We start from the raw sequence: 18,219 nt of genomic DNA, 5'->3' as shown, positions 1-18,219 counted from the left end.
GAATCTTCAGGTCACTGCACCTTTTTCTGTGTTGCTCCATCTCCTCTGCCAAAGCTGAACGAGATGGTCGGTGATTCTTCTCTTCTCATAGTTGCGATCATTAGTGATGTCAGTGGTGAGGTCATACATTGTAGCTGATATGTTTCTGGCAAGATGGTAGAGCAGACCACAGCGGATAGCTTCGAGATCCAGGGGCAGAACTCCTACCAGGACTTGGAGGGCAGCCGTGCTAGTTGTTCTAGTTGCTCTCGACATAGTAAAGAGGATGGTCCTCTGAATGATTTCGAGAATCCGTTTATTCACTTCTAGTGCCGCTCTCACATACCAGACAGGGGAGCCATATGTGATGGCAGGGATGAAGAGAGCATTGTAGTACAGAGACAGGGTAGTACGTCTGAGTCCCCAATCCCTGCGAGTGACTCTAGCGATGAGGGCCGCGCACCTTATCTTTTGTTTAATATATTCTAGGTGTGGCTTGAAATTTAATTTTCTGTCCAGGATTATTCCTAGGTATTTAATCTGTTCGCACAACTTAACTGTTTTGTTCTCAATCTTAATTTGTGGTGGTCTCCTTAAGTCTAGCTGCAGCACCTTTTAGCAGCACCGATTTTGTCTTGTCGGGTGCTAGCTTGAGCAAGTGTAGCTTCGTCCAATCTAGCAACTTTTGCAGGGCATCATTTGCATTTCTAAGGAGGATCTGCTGTCACCTCGATGGTCAAGACCAAGTCATCTGCATAGGCCTGGGCCTCCACACCACCCAGATCCATGGCGAGGAATTCGTCTAAGACAAAGTTCCACAGGAGCGGCCCCAGGACAGAACCCTGGGGGCAGCCCCTGCGGACTGGGTGACTGAGGCATTTATATGGTGTGGTAACTTGCACTGCTCTATCAGCCAGGTAATCCTTCATGCAATAATAAAGATTCAATGGAAGGTTGGCAGCGCTGAGTCTCGCCAAGACGCTCGGCCACCAGAGGGTGCCGAACGCCCCAGCGAAATCCACTGCGATGACAAGGAAGTATTTCCTTTGACAATGGGTGGCTCTAGAGAGGAGGTTCTGTATTGCTTCGATAGTGGATTTGCCAGGAGTAAATCCATATTGCTTTGTCGTGTTAGGATTTACTTCATTATAATGCCTTGTGATTCTGGTATGTAGCAGCCTTTCGAATATTTTATTGAGGGTTGGTAGCAGGGCTATGGGGCTGTAGGAACTAGGTGTCTCTGGTGGATTTTTTAGGAGCAGTTTTAAATTTGCCTTTTTCCACTGTAGTGGAAATTTACCTGTTTCCAGGCAGCAATTGAATAGTTTTAGCAGTAATTCCGGTATATGTTCCATTGCTTCTTTTGCCATCTCCGGTTCAATTAGGTCCAGTCCAGGGCATTTCTTATTTTTTGTGCAGCTTGCTGCATCCTGAATTTCTTCTAAGGTGAAGGGGGGTTCTATTTGGTCATTATTATAGCAATTGTTTGCTTGGCAGATAGCCTGCTGCTCATCTGTTAGTGTTGTTGGCAGCTCCTGAAGGATGTTGTCCAGGATGTTCCCAATCGACTCCTCCCAGGTTATGGTTAAATTTTCTTGTGCTGTTTTGGTGGCTGTTACGACTTCCCCCCTGGGGAGTTTGTTAGTGGTAATTTTGTATACCACCCTCCAGGGGTTGCTGTTTCCTGGCCCTTGTACCAACCTCTCCCATGATTCTCTTTTCTTTTTCTTTATCTGTTCAGTATAACAATTTCTAGCGATTCTATATTGGTTCCTGAGTTCAGTGACTTCTTGTTGCGGCCAATTCCTCCTAGCCCTCTGAAATTGTTTTCTTCTGTGTTGTACTAGTTTCCTCATTCGTGTGAGCTCTGGAGTACACCAGGGCTTGGCCCCTGCAATGGGGATTCTTCTCTTCATGGCTTTCCCTGCTGCTTCTGTTATTATTTTTGTTAAATCCTTCTGGAGTCGTTCCGGGTTTTCGCTCCCGCATTCCTGCTCCCTCAGTGTGTGCAGGTATTGCTGGCCTGCTGTGCGTAGATTCTCTCGGAAGGTGTGCCAGTTTGCCTTGCTGAGGGCGAATCTATTTAGCATGTGCTTGTCGGCAGCTGTTCTTGTCAGGTTCCTTTCTAATGTGAAGGTTATTGTACGATGGTCCGAGGTCGTCCAGGCGTTTCTAACCATCCAATTTGTGATGTGGGTGTCTATGTTTCTTGTGGCTAATGCTATGTCAATCTCTGCTTCCCATAAGGTGTTGCAGAAGGTCGGGAGGCAGAAGGGTTGGTTTTTAACAACAAATATGGAGTTGGCCAGGTGCTCCTCGAGCCTTTGCCCATTCGTTGAGCCTCTTCTTTCAGGCGTGGTACTGTGGGCCTGCAGTTGACGTCTGCCCCCACTATTATCTTGTGTCCGCTTAGTGCAGTTTGAAGATTCTCCAGGTATGTTATCGCATAGTCGATTTCTACCCCTGGCTTGCAGTATAGAGCAACTACATAAAGACTTCCCAGGGAGGTGCCAAGGTGGGCACATGCTGCCCATGGTGTGCAGAATTGTGGGATTTTTGTGACCGTAATATGGGGGTTCATGATTATGACAGTTGCCCATGGAGTTTCATCTGTGTACTGCACAATTTTGTATTTAATAGGATATCCCCGTACTTGCTTTTGGTGCGTGTACGGTTCCAATATTATGAGGATGTCAGCGTTTTCATCGTTGGCTTTTAGTCGGATTTGCTCCGCCACCGCTCTGGCACGCTGTGCATTGAGTTGGTGGAATGTGAGAACGCTGGAGTTGAATTGTTTATGGTGTGTGGCCATAATCTATTCTCTGTTGGTAGGAACTCTTGATTTTTTGGTATGTCGGACACCCAGTATCGCGGATGGAGTGTGAGTGCTCCAGTTTCAGACTCTTACAGTTTGCGCAGGTTGGTGCATCGGTTTTGTTGGGGCAGGTATTGTACTCATGTCCTTTGCCAGAGCAGTGGCCGCAGATCGGCTCTCTTTGTGTGCAAGTATGGGTAGTGTGGCCATATCTGCAGCAGTGAAAGCACTTGGGAATGGATATATGTTCTCTGTATCTCAGGCTGCTCCATTCTATATAAATTCTGTTTTGGGTGCTTAAGATTTGCCAAGCAGATGGCGCCAGTTCCACCGTCCAATTTACTCTCATCCCGTTCTTTGCTTTTATTTTGAACTTTGGAAAAATCAGCTCAGAGGGTTCCAACTCTGGGAAGTGGCTCTGTAAGTTCTTTCTATAAATCTCGTTGGTTAATTGCTGCGGATCCGTGTCATACTCTACATCGAATATTAGTATAGTTGGGCCTTTCTTTTTCGGTAATTCTGCCTTTAGCCCTAATGTGGTTATTTTCTCATTTGCTTTTATTTCTTCTATCTCCTTCTCGCTCTCAGTCTCAATCACAATCCCTGGGTTCCTGGTTTTGCAGATAGACTTTATCCTGGTGTTTTGAAAGTCTTCCTTCATATTATCTATGGCTTTTTTGTTTGATTTGCTCACTTGATTGGTTGCTGTCCCCGGTAGGTCTCAGTATCACTATATTTGGATTTTTTTGAGTACTTTCTTCTTTTGAACTTGTAATTCGCTGGTTTTTTCCCTCTCACTTGGGATTTGCCTCAGCGCTTGGGCATATGATGGGGCGTGCTGTAGAATTTGTTTGCCACCATCAGCATCTTTATATGCTTCTAAGGCTGCAAGCGCCCTCTGGTGCTCCACATTTGTTTGCAGGAGAATTGTTTCTAATTTAGTCCATTGAAGGACTATGTCTGCTCTTAAGGTTGAAGAAATTCTACTACTGTTATCTTTCATTATGTTTTCTGGAGTGGCTCGCAGGGTGAGCACTTGCTCAAGGACTGTTCCCTGTGGCAATGAGAGATCCAGGGAGGAAGATTTTTTCCCCTTGTTTTTGCTCTTCTGTGTTTTTGCTTGGTTCCTGTCGATCTCTTGCTTCACTATTGCTCCTCATTTCCCGGTCTGGTTTTTCAATATTGTACCTCTTGTTTCTCCTCTTGCAGGTGGTGTCTTGTCTGGTTTCGTCCAGTTCTTCTGGTTTGTCCAGGGTGGGTTTCACTGCTTGCTTGTCGGTAGATGTCTGGGAATCCTCTGGCTGGCCTTGTTGACTGTCTGGCCTCTCCTCCAGGTCTTGTGTTCCCATATCCAGAATTGGATAATGGTGTCGATATAATTTTTTGCAGCAGGATGAAATCTGAGGGATGAAAATCTGCGGGGTGAAAGCTTCTGAAGGGCAGTTGCTGAGTTGCTTTGCTGCTCGGGTGCAGTGTTTAGTTCAGAATATCGGAGTTTTACGAGTGGGAGGGGGGGGAAGTCTTAACCCCTAGATATGAAGAATACTGGATTATATGCTTGGTTTATTGTTCGTCCTGGGGAGCCATTGGGAGCACGGCTCTGCACATATTATTATATATATATATATATGTTCTCAATATCTTAAATGTAATGAAATTAATAACTTCTATTTACCATATTTTAAATCAAATAAATTTAGTACCAATAAATATTCTGGATATAGATGTCTTGAGGTACATAGCTACCAACTCACGCTAACGGTCACTCCAACAGGGCTTGACCAATCAGGGCTTGACCGCATGGTGTACACTGAGAACAAAGGCCTTTGTTTATTAACCAGCATACTAAAGTCAAAAGATCCAAAATTCATCATGAAAGTTACATGTGGTTGTAGAACTGTTCAATTACTGTTCCCGATAATTACTATGATCAATATTTAGGAGTAATTTGTGGTACTATTCACTTTAACAAAATTGGCAATATAACAATATACAATGCAAAATCACATTGTGACCCGGTGAGATCAATGCTAATAAAAATTACCATAACTTTCGATTACCTTGGCCGATCTTCACGAAGTTGATGTCCATGGACACATCTTGAGAAGAGGAACTTAATGGACACAAAATAAATAAAAATGTGACCAATAAACGGCACAACAAATAACGGAGCACCAATACTATGCGTGTGGCCAGTACTTGGTCAGCACGTTAAAAAGAAGTGTGATATGCTCAGTTTCCTTAAGTTCGTTAGAAGCTATGCAAAACAGATGTACACATAATCCTCTGACTCATACAACAAATACTAACCGACTGCACCGTAAATGAACAGTAGATGCGTTTCTATTGGATCCCAGGACATAAAAGGATTGCTAGAAATGAAGCAGTGGACAAATCAGCAAAAGAAACCATACTGCAGACTGGAGAAGATATCTCAATCTCTGATTTCAGTTACAAGCCTTTGTTATGGCATATATGCCAGATGCAATGGCAAGAAACTTAGAATCTGAAAAATTAAAAAAAACTGTATAAAATAAAGCGGGAAATTGAAAACTGGTTTTCTAGCACATGAAAGTCGAGAAAAGAAGAAACAGTACTGGCCAGACTGACAATTGGGCATTCCTATCTTACTGATTCATTCTTCTTGTGAGCAGATTAACCACCACGATGCCAGACTTGTGATAGTATCTAGTCATTAAAACATATATTAATAGACTGTTATATATATATGCAAAAGGATGCAAGATGTTTCTACATCACATCACACCATTATCCTAGCAGATCTCTTGAATGATAGAGATGACTTTACAGATGTTTTCACCTTCCTTAAAGATATTAGAGTATACCAACTCCTCTAAGGAAGTAAACACAAGCAACAGACTAACCCAATGAAATATGAATCAGGCTAAAAGGAAAAATTCAAATTCAAAGTAAACAGCTCACACACATCATACCATATGAACTGGTGCATTATGACCAACGTAGTCCATGCGCCATTAAATCTTAACACAACCAACTTGTATAATTTTCAGTTTAATTTCGATGCTTAATTCCGTCCATTTACGTTTTGTTGCATATCACCACTAGATAATATTTAATATAAACAAACTTTAAGTTAATTTAAGGACAAGTTCCAAAAAAGATATCAGCTCAGATAAAATGGCACAAAAATAGATTACTATATACTCTACCAAGAGACTTTTTGACCTGCCATAACAATTGCAACTGACCTTAATCCCGTGGTGAGCGAGGGAGTGTATGTAAACAACTTAGAAAAACTTTTTTTATTCTTTTGTTAATTTAGCAGCTCATCCTTCAGAATGGTGTTTTTCAGAGTGCATTTACGTTGTAGATACCATGAACTGGTTTTGTTTGCACAAAAGTAATTTCTAACAAGTCAGTGCCATCCTTCGGGTGGCCAAAGGCAATAATAGGGGCAATAATCGGACAGCTGTGCCAAGATTTGTATTAAACATACAAAATAACAATATTTATTTCTCACAGGGAGAAAACAAACTTCATAAAACCAAATTTTGTAATAAACAAATATATTTACACAAAAAAGCATATCCTTTTGCAGGGGAATGGTATGTGCTTCATACAAATGAGAACTTTGTACAAAACAAGTTTGTATTAACTGTATTTTACTGTAGATTTTACTGTTTACAAAAAAAACTCATAAAAACATAAAAAATATATATATATATATATCTTAAAAAAATAAATTTTATACCTGTTTTATAAAACATGTTAATTGATATTTAATGTTTTCTATATTTTATATAAGTTGTTCTTTGTTCTTGATTAGATTATTTAATGGACAAAGTAGATTTGTCAGGATTGGAAATTATTGAAGATGACCAGTTGTTTATCAGGCAGTCTAGAGAGCAAGTTGAAGATCATGCAATGCAGATGCTAGAGAGAGGATTGGAGACAGAGGTAGTGTGTTCTTTATTTTCTGAAGTAATTTTCAATTGTGTATAAGACAAGAAAGTGTAAATTTATCAGTGATTATAAATAATATAGATATATCAATGATTATAAAGAATATTAATATATAGGTAATTATAATTAAACTTATATAAACTGGATGTTTATATACGATCTATGTTTATATAAGATCTATTGAGTATGCTAGTATATGGAATTTGAGTGTTTAAGGTTTTCGTAGAGTTAAAGTTTAAAATACAGATTTTTACCTATTATTCACTAACTGAAAGTTCTTAGAAACAAAGTGCCTATCTTATTAAATTCAATTTTTTTTTTTTTGTAATTTTTATATTCAGTTTAAACTATTAGTATGTGATATAATGGCTTACTACTGTGATATCATGTGGTATAATATTTACTGTTATTTATGGACCTTTTGGGGGGAAAAATACAAAAATATAAAAAAAAAAAATGGTTCTATGCCAAGAGACAAGAATGCAAGTTGAGTCATCTATGTCAAAATGCATGCTATGCTTCTACTGCCTTAAATTACCAGCCCTGTTTCAAGCCCCATTCCCCTCAAAACATGGCCCCTCATCATGAGCACTTGTACTTGGTGAGGGGGGCTTCACAGTAGTAGTAGTAGTAGTAGTAGTGGCATGTAATGCAAGAAAGCAAGTGTATGAGCTTATGCAGCATCAGCCAAAAAAAAAAATCACACCATTCCCTCCAAATGCCTGCCCAGTTCCTCCTTAAATTTATTTAACCTATCAACTACAACGACAGATGGAAGTTTGTTCCAGCAATTAACCACCTGCGGGCTAAAGGCAAATTTCTGCACATCTATTCTACATCTGTCTTTCCTTAATTTGAATTTATGCCCCCTTAGGTTCGTAATCTGAAAAAGTGGAAGAATCTCATCAGAATTCAGCAAGCTCAATCCGTTCAAGGTCTTATACACCTCAATCAGATCGCCGCGCAGGTGCCTAATGAACTAATGAGACTCGTGACAGAGAAGAAAAATGCATGGGATGCATATAAATTATCAGGCGACTTATAAGCCTATGGCAGATATAAGCTAGTCTGTAATCAGGTCACAAAGGAGGTCAGGCAGGCGAAGGCAGATTACGAGAAATCTTTGGCAAAAGATGCTAAGAAAAGCAGCAAGGATTCCTTTACTTATATAAACTCTAATAGGAAGGAGATGAATCTGATTGGCCCACTTGCTATCGATGGTTCGACTGTTGATCCTGCTCAGATAGCAAACAAACTGAATGAGAATTTTGCATCTACATTCACACATGAGGAGTTATTAAGGTTTGAAAATGACAGAAGGTTATCAGATTGTAGCAGGGTGCTTAATGATTTTGTAATAACTGAGAGCAAAGTGGAGGAGAAATTGTTGAAGTTAAACATAAGAAAAGCACCTGGGGCGGATGGGATCTATCCAGTTATACTAAAGGAGGCGGCAAAGTAACTAAGCAAACCCTTAGCCATAATTATGAGAGCATCCTTGGACTCGTGGGAGGTCCCCACGGACTGGAGATGTGCAAATGTATCCCCAATTCACAAAGGGGGATCGAAGGGTGCCACGAGTAATTACAGACCAGTTAGTTTACTTTTGTTCCGGGTAAAATAATGGGGTCACTGGTTAAAGATGCATTGCAGGATCATCTAGACAAGACTGCAGCAATAATTCAGACACAGCATGAGTTTGTTAAGGGAAATTCTTGTATGACAAATTTGATACGATATTATGATGTGGTTACAAAGGAACTGGATGCAAAAAATAATTTTGATATCATATATTTGGATTTCAGGAAAGCTTTTGGATGCAAAAAATAATTTTGATATCATATATTTGGATTTCAGGAAAGCTTTTGACACTGTTGCGCATGGAAGACTATTGTACAAATTGGAGCAGAATGGTATTAAGGATAAGTTGATACAATGGATAAAAGGATGGTTAAGTGGGAGAAGACAGAGGGTGGTAATCAATGGGTGCTGCTCTTCGTGGACTAATGTTATTAGTGGAGTCCCACAGGGTTCGGTGTTAGGTCCACTGTTGTTTTGTATATTTATCAATGATATTGATGAAGGTATATCAGGCTTAATGTCGAAGTTTGCAGATGATACAAAGATTGGCAGGGTTGTTAATGACAGTAATGGCAGTGTGCTACTGCAACAGGATCTAGATAATTTGGGCAGATGGGCTAAGAAGTGGCAACTGAAGTTTAACCTTGACAAATGCAAAGTACTGCATATGGGTAGAAGTAACCCCAGAGAAACGTACCAACTGTGTGGTACTACGCACTTAAGGTGATAGAAAATGAAAAAGACCTGGAAGTAATTGTGCAGTCAGATATGAAGTTTTCTGAGCAATGCAGACAGGCTGCCAGGGCAGGTCATGGGGTTATGTCAATGAATTATAGGAATTTTGCTAGCAGGGAAAAGGAGGTGATTGTCTCTCTGTATAAGGCAATGGTCAGGCCATGCCTTGAGTACTGCGTACAGGTCTGGAGGCCTCATTTTAGGAAGGATGTAGATTTACTTGAGCATGTACAGAGAAGGGCAACAAGATTGGTGAGGGGATTGAAGGGATCCTTTTACCAAGAGAGGCTTAAGTTCTGCAAATTGCAGTGGCTGGGGACTAGGCACCTGTGCGTTGATCTGATTGAGGTATACAAGGCCTTGAATGGGTTGAGCACGCTGAATTCTGATGGGATCCTTCCACTTGTTCAGATTACGAACCTAAGGGGGCATAAATTCAAATTAAGAAAAGACAGATGTAGAATAGATGTGTGGAAATTTGCCTTTAGCCAGCAGGTGGTTAATTGCTGTAACAAACTTCGATCTGTCGTTGTTGAAGTTGACAGGTTAAATAAATTTAAGGAGTAACTGGACAGGCATTTGGAGGGAATGGTGTGATTTTTTTTTTTTTTTTTTTTTTGCTGATGCTGCATAAGCTCATACACTTGCTTTCTTGCATCACATGCCACTATTACTATTGCTTCTATCAAACTAAACCACGGCCCAACAAACCATCTGGGATTAGGTTTCAAGTTTTAATCACAAGCTGGAAGGGATTCCGGGTGCCAAGCGAATTTGAGGTCAAGCATTCAAAGTGCAATTTATATTGCAATATAAGTTCCTTTTAAGTTATATTATTCCTTTTCAGAAATTCATTTATAAACTAGTTCTACACTTGGAAAGTCGCAAGTAAGATCAGAGAAAGGAAATTCATCTTTCTTTTTATTACATATATTATTTTATTTACCAACCAACTAACTTTTCTAATTGTTTGTGACACTGCGCCTGCCTCCCTGTGGTGGGGCCAGAAACCAGGGAGGTCAAGTTAACCATACAGGATAATCATCATAATCCCTGGTTAGCTCCTTTTTGCTCTAGGACAAAAAAATCGTGGACTATGATGATTATCCTGTGCTTGAGCAGCCTAGGCACTTGTTTAGTACTGTCAGCGATGCTGACCATGAAATTACCTATAATGCAAAGTCAAAAATGACTGCTTAAAGACATATTACAACAGGAATGCTTATCATTCCTTATCTTATATTCTCTCTCTCTCTCTCTCTCTCTCTCTCTCTCTCTCTCTCTCTCAGACAAATCTACTCTATCACCATTTCTTATACAGAAATGCTTAGAAAATGTGGCAGGTTCACTCAAAATTGTGAGAAGACTCAGATCTGGAGACCTCTTGGTTGAAACAGCAAGTTGTAAGCTTTCTTAGACTCTGCTAAAACTAACAACATTTGGAGCATTACCCATACAAGTCACCCCACATGCAATATTAAATACCCTCTAAGGGAGTGGGATCTGCATAACAGAAGCTGAATTGGTCCAGGAACTCAAATCATAAAGTGATACAAGCCAAAACTCATCACGACCAGGAAAGATGGAGATCTTATTCCCACCCTCAACATCATTCTGACATTCAGAATGATGTTGAGGGTGGAAATAAGATCAACGTCATTCTGACATTCAGAACCCCTATCTTATCGTCTAGTGTCAAAGCTGGCTATCTCTACTGCCAAGTCTGACATTTTATTCCGAATCCTATAAGATGCCACAGGAGCCGAAAATTTTGTCACTTACAAATGATTTATCGACAATGTCCAGTCTGTCCAAACTGTGGATCAAAATAACATATGAAAACAGACTGTGATGATAAAACACCACACTGTCTGAATTTCAAAGGCACATATTCAGACTACTCCAAATCATGTGATCTCTGGGAAACAGCGAAAAAGAACGAAAAGTTACTTACCAAGAGGCAAATTATGCTCAATGCTCCCAAGAACATATATATGCATTAGCAATGCAAAAATATCAATCAACAGTAACACAAACTGAAGTCTCAGTTTCTCCAACCGTATCCATTGCAGATTAGGCCTGATCTATGCTGTTATCATCGATGAAACAGACTCCAAAGGAGTAATAGGTAGTAGACAGAGTCAACAACACCCCAGTCACAGTTTCACCAATTACAACACATGGACCATAAGAAGTTATAAAATTGAAAACTTACTCAGCTCCAAATAGGAAGACAAACAATATCATATTAGTAAACATGGATACCAATAATAATGCCGATCCAGATGAACCTATTCTAAACTTTCACGCAGAAGATGACAGGGACACTGAATGCCCAATCTTTCCAAGAAGACAAAGTGAGGCTCGATCACCATAAACAGCCTGGGAATAAAAAAATTATCAGTATCCTCATGTATCAAAACCATAAAAATGCATCATATCATACAATGGAACTGTGGATCCCCCGAGTGCCAAGTGATCTTTTGTGCCATATATAGAGTGCTGTGTTTCAGTGAATAAGTTAATTATTTTCGAGTGTCTTCCTGTTTTACTCAAGTGATTATTTACTTAAAAGCTTTCAAGTAAGAATTTAGAAGAGAAATTCTCCTTTCTTTCCTTATATATATATATATATATATATATACAGTAAACCCCCGCTATTCGCGGGGGTTACGTTCCTGAGAAATGTCACGAATACCGAAAACGCGAATACTGAGTTATTTCTCCCATATTAATAAAGGGGTTCCGTTCCAAAGTATGAAATATATAAGAAAAACTAGTCTCAAATTTTGTCTATGTATGTATTATATGTACCTTCATAATATGACTGTACATAGACAGTACATAGTGAAATGCAAGCATGGCATCGAAATGAAAATAAGAAACAATTTAATATTAAATGTAATATTTATTAGAAATTTTAAACAAATCTTTCAAACCAGCGCCTTTGCTAGCAAAAAAACTTGTCCCGCCAGTGCTATCACCAGTTTCGCTAAAGTGGTGATAAAGGAGTTTTGCCTTTTCACGAATGATGAGTGAACTTAACGGAATTTTATTTTGAGTACGGTCTTCTATCCACAGATTTAAAGCCTTTTCCATTTTTTTCTAATTTAACATCACGAGTTACAGAGCAAATTTTTGAAGCAATTAACGCGTTTTCACGGACACTACGGCGGACTTTTTCTTCCGATTTTTTGATTGATCGTACCGTTGACTCATTGATTTTATAATGTTTTGCCACTGAAGAGACACTTTCACCATTAGAAATTTTGTCTAATAACTCAATTTTATTCGCTAATGTCATCACCTTCTTTCATATTTTCACATTTCTCTTGTTATTCGTAGCCATATTTTTGTACGGGTAAAAAAGAACTTGTCCACAATAAAGGCACCTTCTTCCTTTAACACACTCGAAAAAGTCTGTTTTACAATGCAAAACGGTAGATTTATCACTTTTGTAAGCATATCAATTTATAAATTGATAAATTTATTAATTTATAAGCATATAAATTAAAAGCAAACGACCAAACCTTCCATGACAAGCGCATAACACATACTGAACAAGGATTAGCGAGAAACATCCACGCTCGCGATTTTGTCACCCCTCTCCCCCCGCCACCCACTGAACGCTGTTTTGACCGGGAAAGATAATTTTAGCCACACCCATGTTTTTTTATGGCAGAAAATATTCACGGTGCTTTAAAATTCACATTTTTTTTAGGTTTAATTTTATATTAAATCAGCGATCGTGAATACGCGAAACCGCGAATACAGATACTGCGAATAGCGGGGGGTTTACTGTGTGTATATATATACACACACAGGGTGATTCACTACCAGTGCGACAAACTTGCAGGAGGTGTAGGGGGCACAAAGACGAATCGGAATCACATGTCATTGCAGGGTCCGAAATGCCCTCGTCATGCGGTAGAGGATGTTGAATGGGAGGTCGTGTGAACAGCGATCCTGCTGGAAGTCAGCATTTGCGAACCTGTTCCCGAGGCAGTAGGATGGACGAGTATTCAAATGTTGAACTGGCTGACATGCACCTCGCGTATGGAGCTGCGGATTGTAATAGCCACGCCGCTCTGCGCTTGTACCAGGAACATTTTCCCCACAGGCGTGCTCCTCATCATACGATTTTCGCACGTGTGCACAGAAGGTTACGTGAGACTGGTTGTTTCACGAGAGGTACCATGAATCGAGAACGAACGACGAGGATGCCAGACAATGAGAAGAATGTCCTACGTCTTGCAGAAGGCAATCCGAGTACGAGTACTCGAGCGATAGGCCAATGATTGGGTATTTTCCAATCCACTGTATGGAGGATACTGTCAACAAACCAAATGAGTTCATACCATCTGCAACGCGTCCAATCATTGGAGCCTGCGGATTATCCACTCCGGAGGACTTTTGCTACTTGGTTTCTTCAACAGAAACGGTTCGCAAATGCTGACTTCCAGCGGGATCGCTGTTCACGCGACCTCCCGTTCAACGTCCTCTACTGCATGACGAAGGCATTTTGCACCCTACAATGCTATGTGATTCCGATTCGTCTTTGTGCCCCCTACACCTCCTGCAAGTTTGTCGCACTTGTAGCGAATCACCCTGTATATGTAATTAATCCATACTAATCCAACTAACTTCCTCAACCACTTGGTCACTAGTGGCACAGCTCCTGCCTCAAAGGGTCGGGGCTGGTAACATGGGAAAAGCAAGCTACTCTCCCAGGGCTAAAAGGAGCAAAGATGGAGGACTTAAATAATTTTCCTCCTTTAGAGCTATCAATGAAAATGACTCAAGCCAACCTAAAAGACTTCGAAGAGAAGCATTGTCCTAACCTCCCTAACTTTCTGGTGATACACTCTGTCTACTCAGCCTGTCGGCAGGTCATCATTTATGATCCAAAAATATATGGAATCTATTGCAAGATCACCAAAAATGGTGAAGAGACTACAATCAAGAGACGTCCTGGTTGAAACAGCTAACACCAAAGATTCTGCATGGCTTTTAAAGACAAAAACATTTGGTAGGTTGCCAGTATCTGTGATACAAGCCAAAACTCATCATTACCAGGAAAGATGGAGATCTTATTCCCACCCTCAACATCATTCTGACATTCAGAATGATGTTAAGGGTGGGAATAAGATCAACTTCATTCTGACATTCAGAACCCCTATCTTATCGTCTAGTGTCAAAGCTGGCTATCTCTACTGCCAAGTCTGACGTTTTATTCCGAATCCTATAAGATGCTACAGGAGCTGAAAATTTGGTCACTTCCAAATGGCTTATCGACAAGGTCCAGTCTGTAAACATTTGTACCAATATTTCTGAGACACCATACTATCTGAATTTCAAAGGCATATCCAGACTACTCAAAATCATGTGATCTCTGGGAAACAGCGAAAAAAAATGCAGAAGTATGGAGTAGAACGAAAAGTTACTTACCAAGAGGCAAATTATGCTCAATGCTCCCAAGAACATATAGAGGGTGTCTCAGAAATATTGGTACAAATGTTTAGGGGAGGTAGGTAACATCTAAAGAATGCGAATCGCATAGGAACCCATAACCAGAAACGTCAAGGGAAAGTAGTAGCAGAGGCACAAGAAGCAGAAATGACACGAGACAGTAATTAGTGGCAAACATTTATTTGCATAATATTAACAATGGAGTACGAGATGGAAGCATTTCATGATGTTACAACAGATGCTCGAAGGTTCCACCACGAAACGCGATGGATGCGTGACACCGTCGCAGCATGGATTGGCAGACACGGTCGAACACACCTGGAGTTTCTTTGACAGTAGCAGCAGCGCAGACGAGTCTTGCCACGAGATCCATTTCCGTCTCCACAGGCGATTCATACACGATAGATTTGAGGAGCCCCCCACAGAAAGAAATCAAGGCTCGATAAATCAGGTGAGCGTGGGGACCAGGCAACGTGTCCACCAAGGCCAATCATCGATGCCCAAAATGCCTGTTCAAATGGTTACAAACACACCTTCCATAATGAGCAGGTGCCCTGTCGTGTTGAAACCAAATGTTGCGTCTCACATTTGCTGGAACATCGTCAAGTAACCCTGGTAGAACTTGTTCAAGAAAGATCCGATATTTAGCAGAGTTCATGCGGGATGGTAACAGGTATGGGCTGACTAAACAGTCACCGACCATACTGTTGGTTTGTTTGTTTCGGGATTTATTGGGCGCATCGGCAACTATGGCCATAGTGCGCCAACCGACTATACTTACCCACACATTTATTGCGAAGCGATGTTGTGCTGCATGGGGGCGCATGCAGCACAACACTGTGTGGGTTGTTGTGAGCCCACACATGAGTATATTGCTGATTGAATAAGCCTTCCCGAGTGAAATAAGCCTCATCCATGACCAAAACATAAACTGGAAAATTCAAGTCTTGAATACTTTCTTGGAGAAACCACTGCGCAAAATGCCACACGTGCAGGATTATCTTGGGGGAGCAGTAACTGAACCCTTTGGAGATTAGCATTAGCATTAGTAGAGGCATTTGATGCAAGAAAGCAAGCTTATGCAGCATCAGCCAAAAAAAAAAATAAATAAATAAAAATAAATAAAACAAATAAATAAATAAAATAAATAACTACTTCCACTTCACCCCTCTGTTCGTTCGAAATACCTGTCCAGCTGGGCCTTAAACTTATTTAGGCTATCAACTTCCACGACAAGGGATGGAAGTCTGTTCCACCAACCAACCACCTGCTGGCTAAAGGCAAATTTCCACACGTCTATCCTACATCTGTCTTTCCTCAATTTGAATTTATGCCCTCTCAGGTGATTATTCTGAGCAAAAGGAAGAATCCCATCAGCATTGACCATGCTCAAACCATTCAAGGCTTTATACACCTCTATCAGATCACCTCGCTGGTGCCTAGTCTCCAGACACTGTAATTTGCAAATCTTAAGCCTTTCTTCGTAAGAGCACCCCTTTGTTCCATTCACTAATCTTGTTGGCCTTCTCTGTACTCGTTCCAGCAGCTTTACATCCTTCTTGAAATGAGGCCTCCAGACCTGTATACAGTACTCTAGGTGTGGGCTGACCATTGCCTTATACAAGGGAATAATCACCTCCTTATCCCTGCTAGAAAAATTCCTATATATCATTGACAATACACCATGAGCTACTCTCGCAGCCCGTCTGTACTGCTCAGAGAACTTCATATCTGCCTGCACAACCACCCCCAAGTCCCTTTCATTCTGTACCACTGTCAGTGTAGTACCACAGAGCTGATACGTTGCTCTGGGGTTGCTGTTTCCCATATGTAGTACTTTACATTTGTCAATGTTAAACTTCATTTGCCACTTCTCAGCCCATCTGCTCAACCTTTCCTGATCCCGTTGCAGCAGCATAGTGTCAGTAGTGTCCTTGACAACCCTGCCAATCTTCGTATCGTCTGCAAACTTGGTCATTAAGCTTGATATACCATCATCAGTATCATTTATAAATACAGAAAACAATAATGGACCCAATACTGAACCCTGAGGGACTCCACTAATAACATTAGTCCACGATGAGCAGTGTCCATTGCCACTCTCTGTCTTCTCCACCTCAACCACCCCTTTATCCATAGCAGCAATTTGCCTCCAATGCCACATTGCTCCAATTTGTGCAGCAGTCTTCCATGTGCAACAGTATCAAAAGCCTTTCTAAGATCCAAGTATATAATATCAAAGTTATTCCCTGCATCCGGTTCTTTTGTGACTGCATCATAGTATCCAGTCAAATTGGTCAGGCAAGACTTCCCCTTAACAAAACCATGCTGTATCCGAGCTATAACTGAAGTCTTGTCTGAAGATGAAAGGGGCGTAAGGAATCGTCATGCTAGACACGCTGTACACTGCATAAGGTATATTCGTGTCATATGGCACCTGGGATTTCTCCCATCTCCGCATGTGTTTCACTGTATCGAGGACAGTTCGCTCTCAAGCCAGAGACTTGAAAGTGTGTGGACCGTGCCTGTGCAGTGTGATATGTTGTGCCCATTATTTATCTGGCTTATTGGCCACCAGGGCCCTAGTGGGGCGCAACGTTGCCCATACCCTGCCACATGGAGGCTAGCCGGGTGTATCCAGTATTGCGACAAATTGCTCTGGCAGGTCCTGCCACTTAGTTCCCTGGGATTTCAGTGGCCAAGACCTATTAAAAAAAAAAAAAAAATGCGTTTTATATTAATGCTTAATGGGATTGCTGTTAGGAAATCGCTGGTTGGGGTCGAACGCTAAAGAGATGTGTTAAATGCCAAATAGGTCGGGCAAAATTTTTATGTTATTAAATTTAAACATGTGAGGCTATACGCTAGATAAAAGCTAATAGTGTTAGTTGTCCTGGAGATTTACACAAAACCAGTAGATAGATGTTGATTATAATTTGGCGGCATTGTTAACGGTGTACTCGGTCGATTTAGTGAGGGGGGGGGAGACTGAAGACTGGGGGGAAAACAGATAGAAGAATAGGGACGATAGAGTAGGCATCCCTAAAGAGGTCAGTGGAGACAAGTCCCACCAGGCAAAGTATGGGGGGTAGGCAGGAAGGAGAGGAGACAGAGATCCTTCTCCTCCCGCCCCTGCCTGGGGATGGGGTTTTACAGAAAACCAGGTTAAAGTACCCAGTTCAGATTGCCAATGGCGTGTTGGCTGGTTTGAAAGAGAGAGCGGGAATTATAGAAGCCAATTCAGAAGAACAGTGCCCATGGAAGTATCTGTAGAAGAGGCATGCAGCAGAAACAGTACTTCTATGAGAAAGCGAGTGGAGAGACTCTGTTAGAGATGAATCATTAATTAACCTAACTGCCCTCTTCTGAATGGAATCAAGAAGCCTGAGAGAGGGTTTCGAGGCACCACCCCAGAAGTGGGAACAACATTCCATGGCTGGGCGGATTTGCAATTTATACAGAGTGAGCAGCTGTTTGGAAGAAAAGTAATGCTGAGAGCGAAAGAGAAAACCAAGTTTTTTAGATGCAGAGGAAGCAATATTTGTAATGTGCTTGAGCTAAGAGAGATTAGAAGTCAGGGTAATCCCCAAAAGAGATATATCATTTTGCATAGAAATCGGAGTGTCACTAAAGATAAGCATAGCAGCAGAAGAATCCTTTTTGCGAGATATAAGACAAGACTGAGTTTTAGAAGG

The 18,219-nt window shown here is 41.0% G+C and overlaps 1 protein-coding gene across 1 annotated transcript in view; it reads left to right on the top strand.

Annotated features, from left to right (window-relative positions):
• The window catches only part of fws (Conserved oligomeric Golgi complex subunit 5 four way stop), a 372,604-nt gene that overhangs the window by 63,805 nt on the left and 290,580 nt on the right, over positions 1 to 18,219 (top strand). The window contains exon 5 of the mRNA XM_090384621.1: positions 6,603 to 6,733. Within this exon, the coding sequence (XP_090240747.1) occupies positions 6,603 to 6,733 (131 nt within the window). The remainder of the gene's footprint in view (positions 1 to 6,602; positions 6,734 to 18,219) is intronic.

Source organism: Mastigoproctus giganteus, chromosome 11, assembly GCF_048544385.1.
Source record: "Mastigoproctus giganteus isolate SK-2022 chromosome 11, ASM4854438v1, whole genome shotgun sequence".
Classification (NCBI taxonomy): Eukaryota; Metazoa; Arthropoda; class Arachnida; order Uropygi; family Thelyphonidae; genus Mastigoproctus; species Mastigoproctus giganteus.
This window is presented reverse-complemented; position numbering and strand designations above follow the sequence as displayed.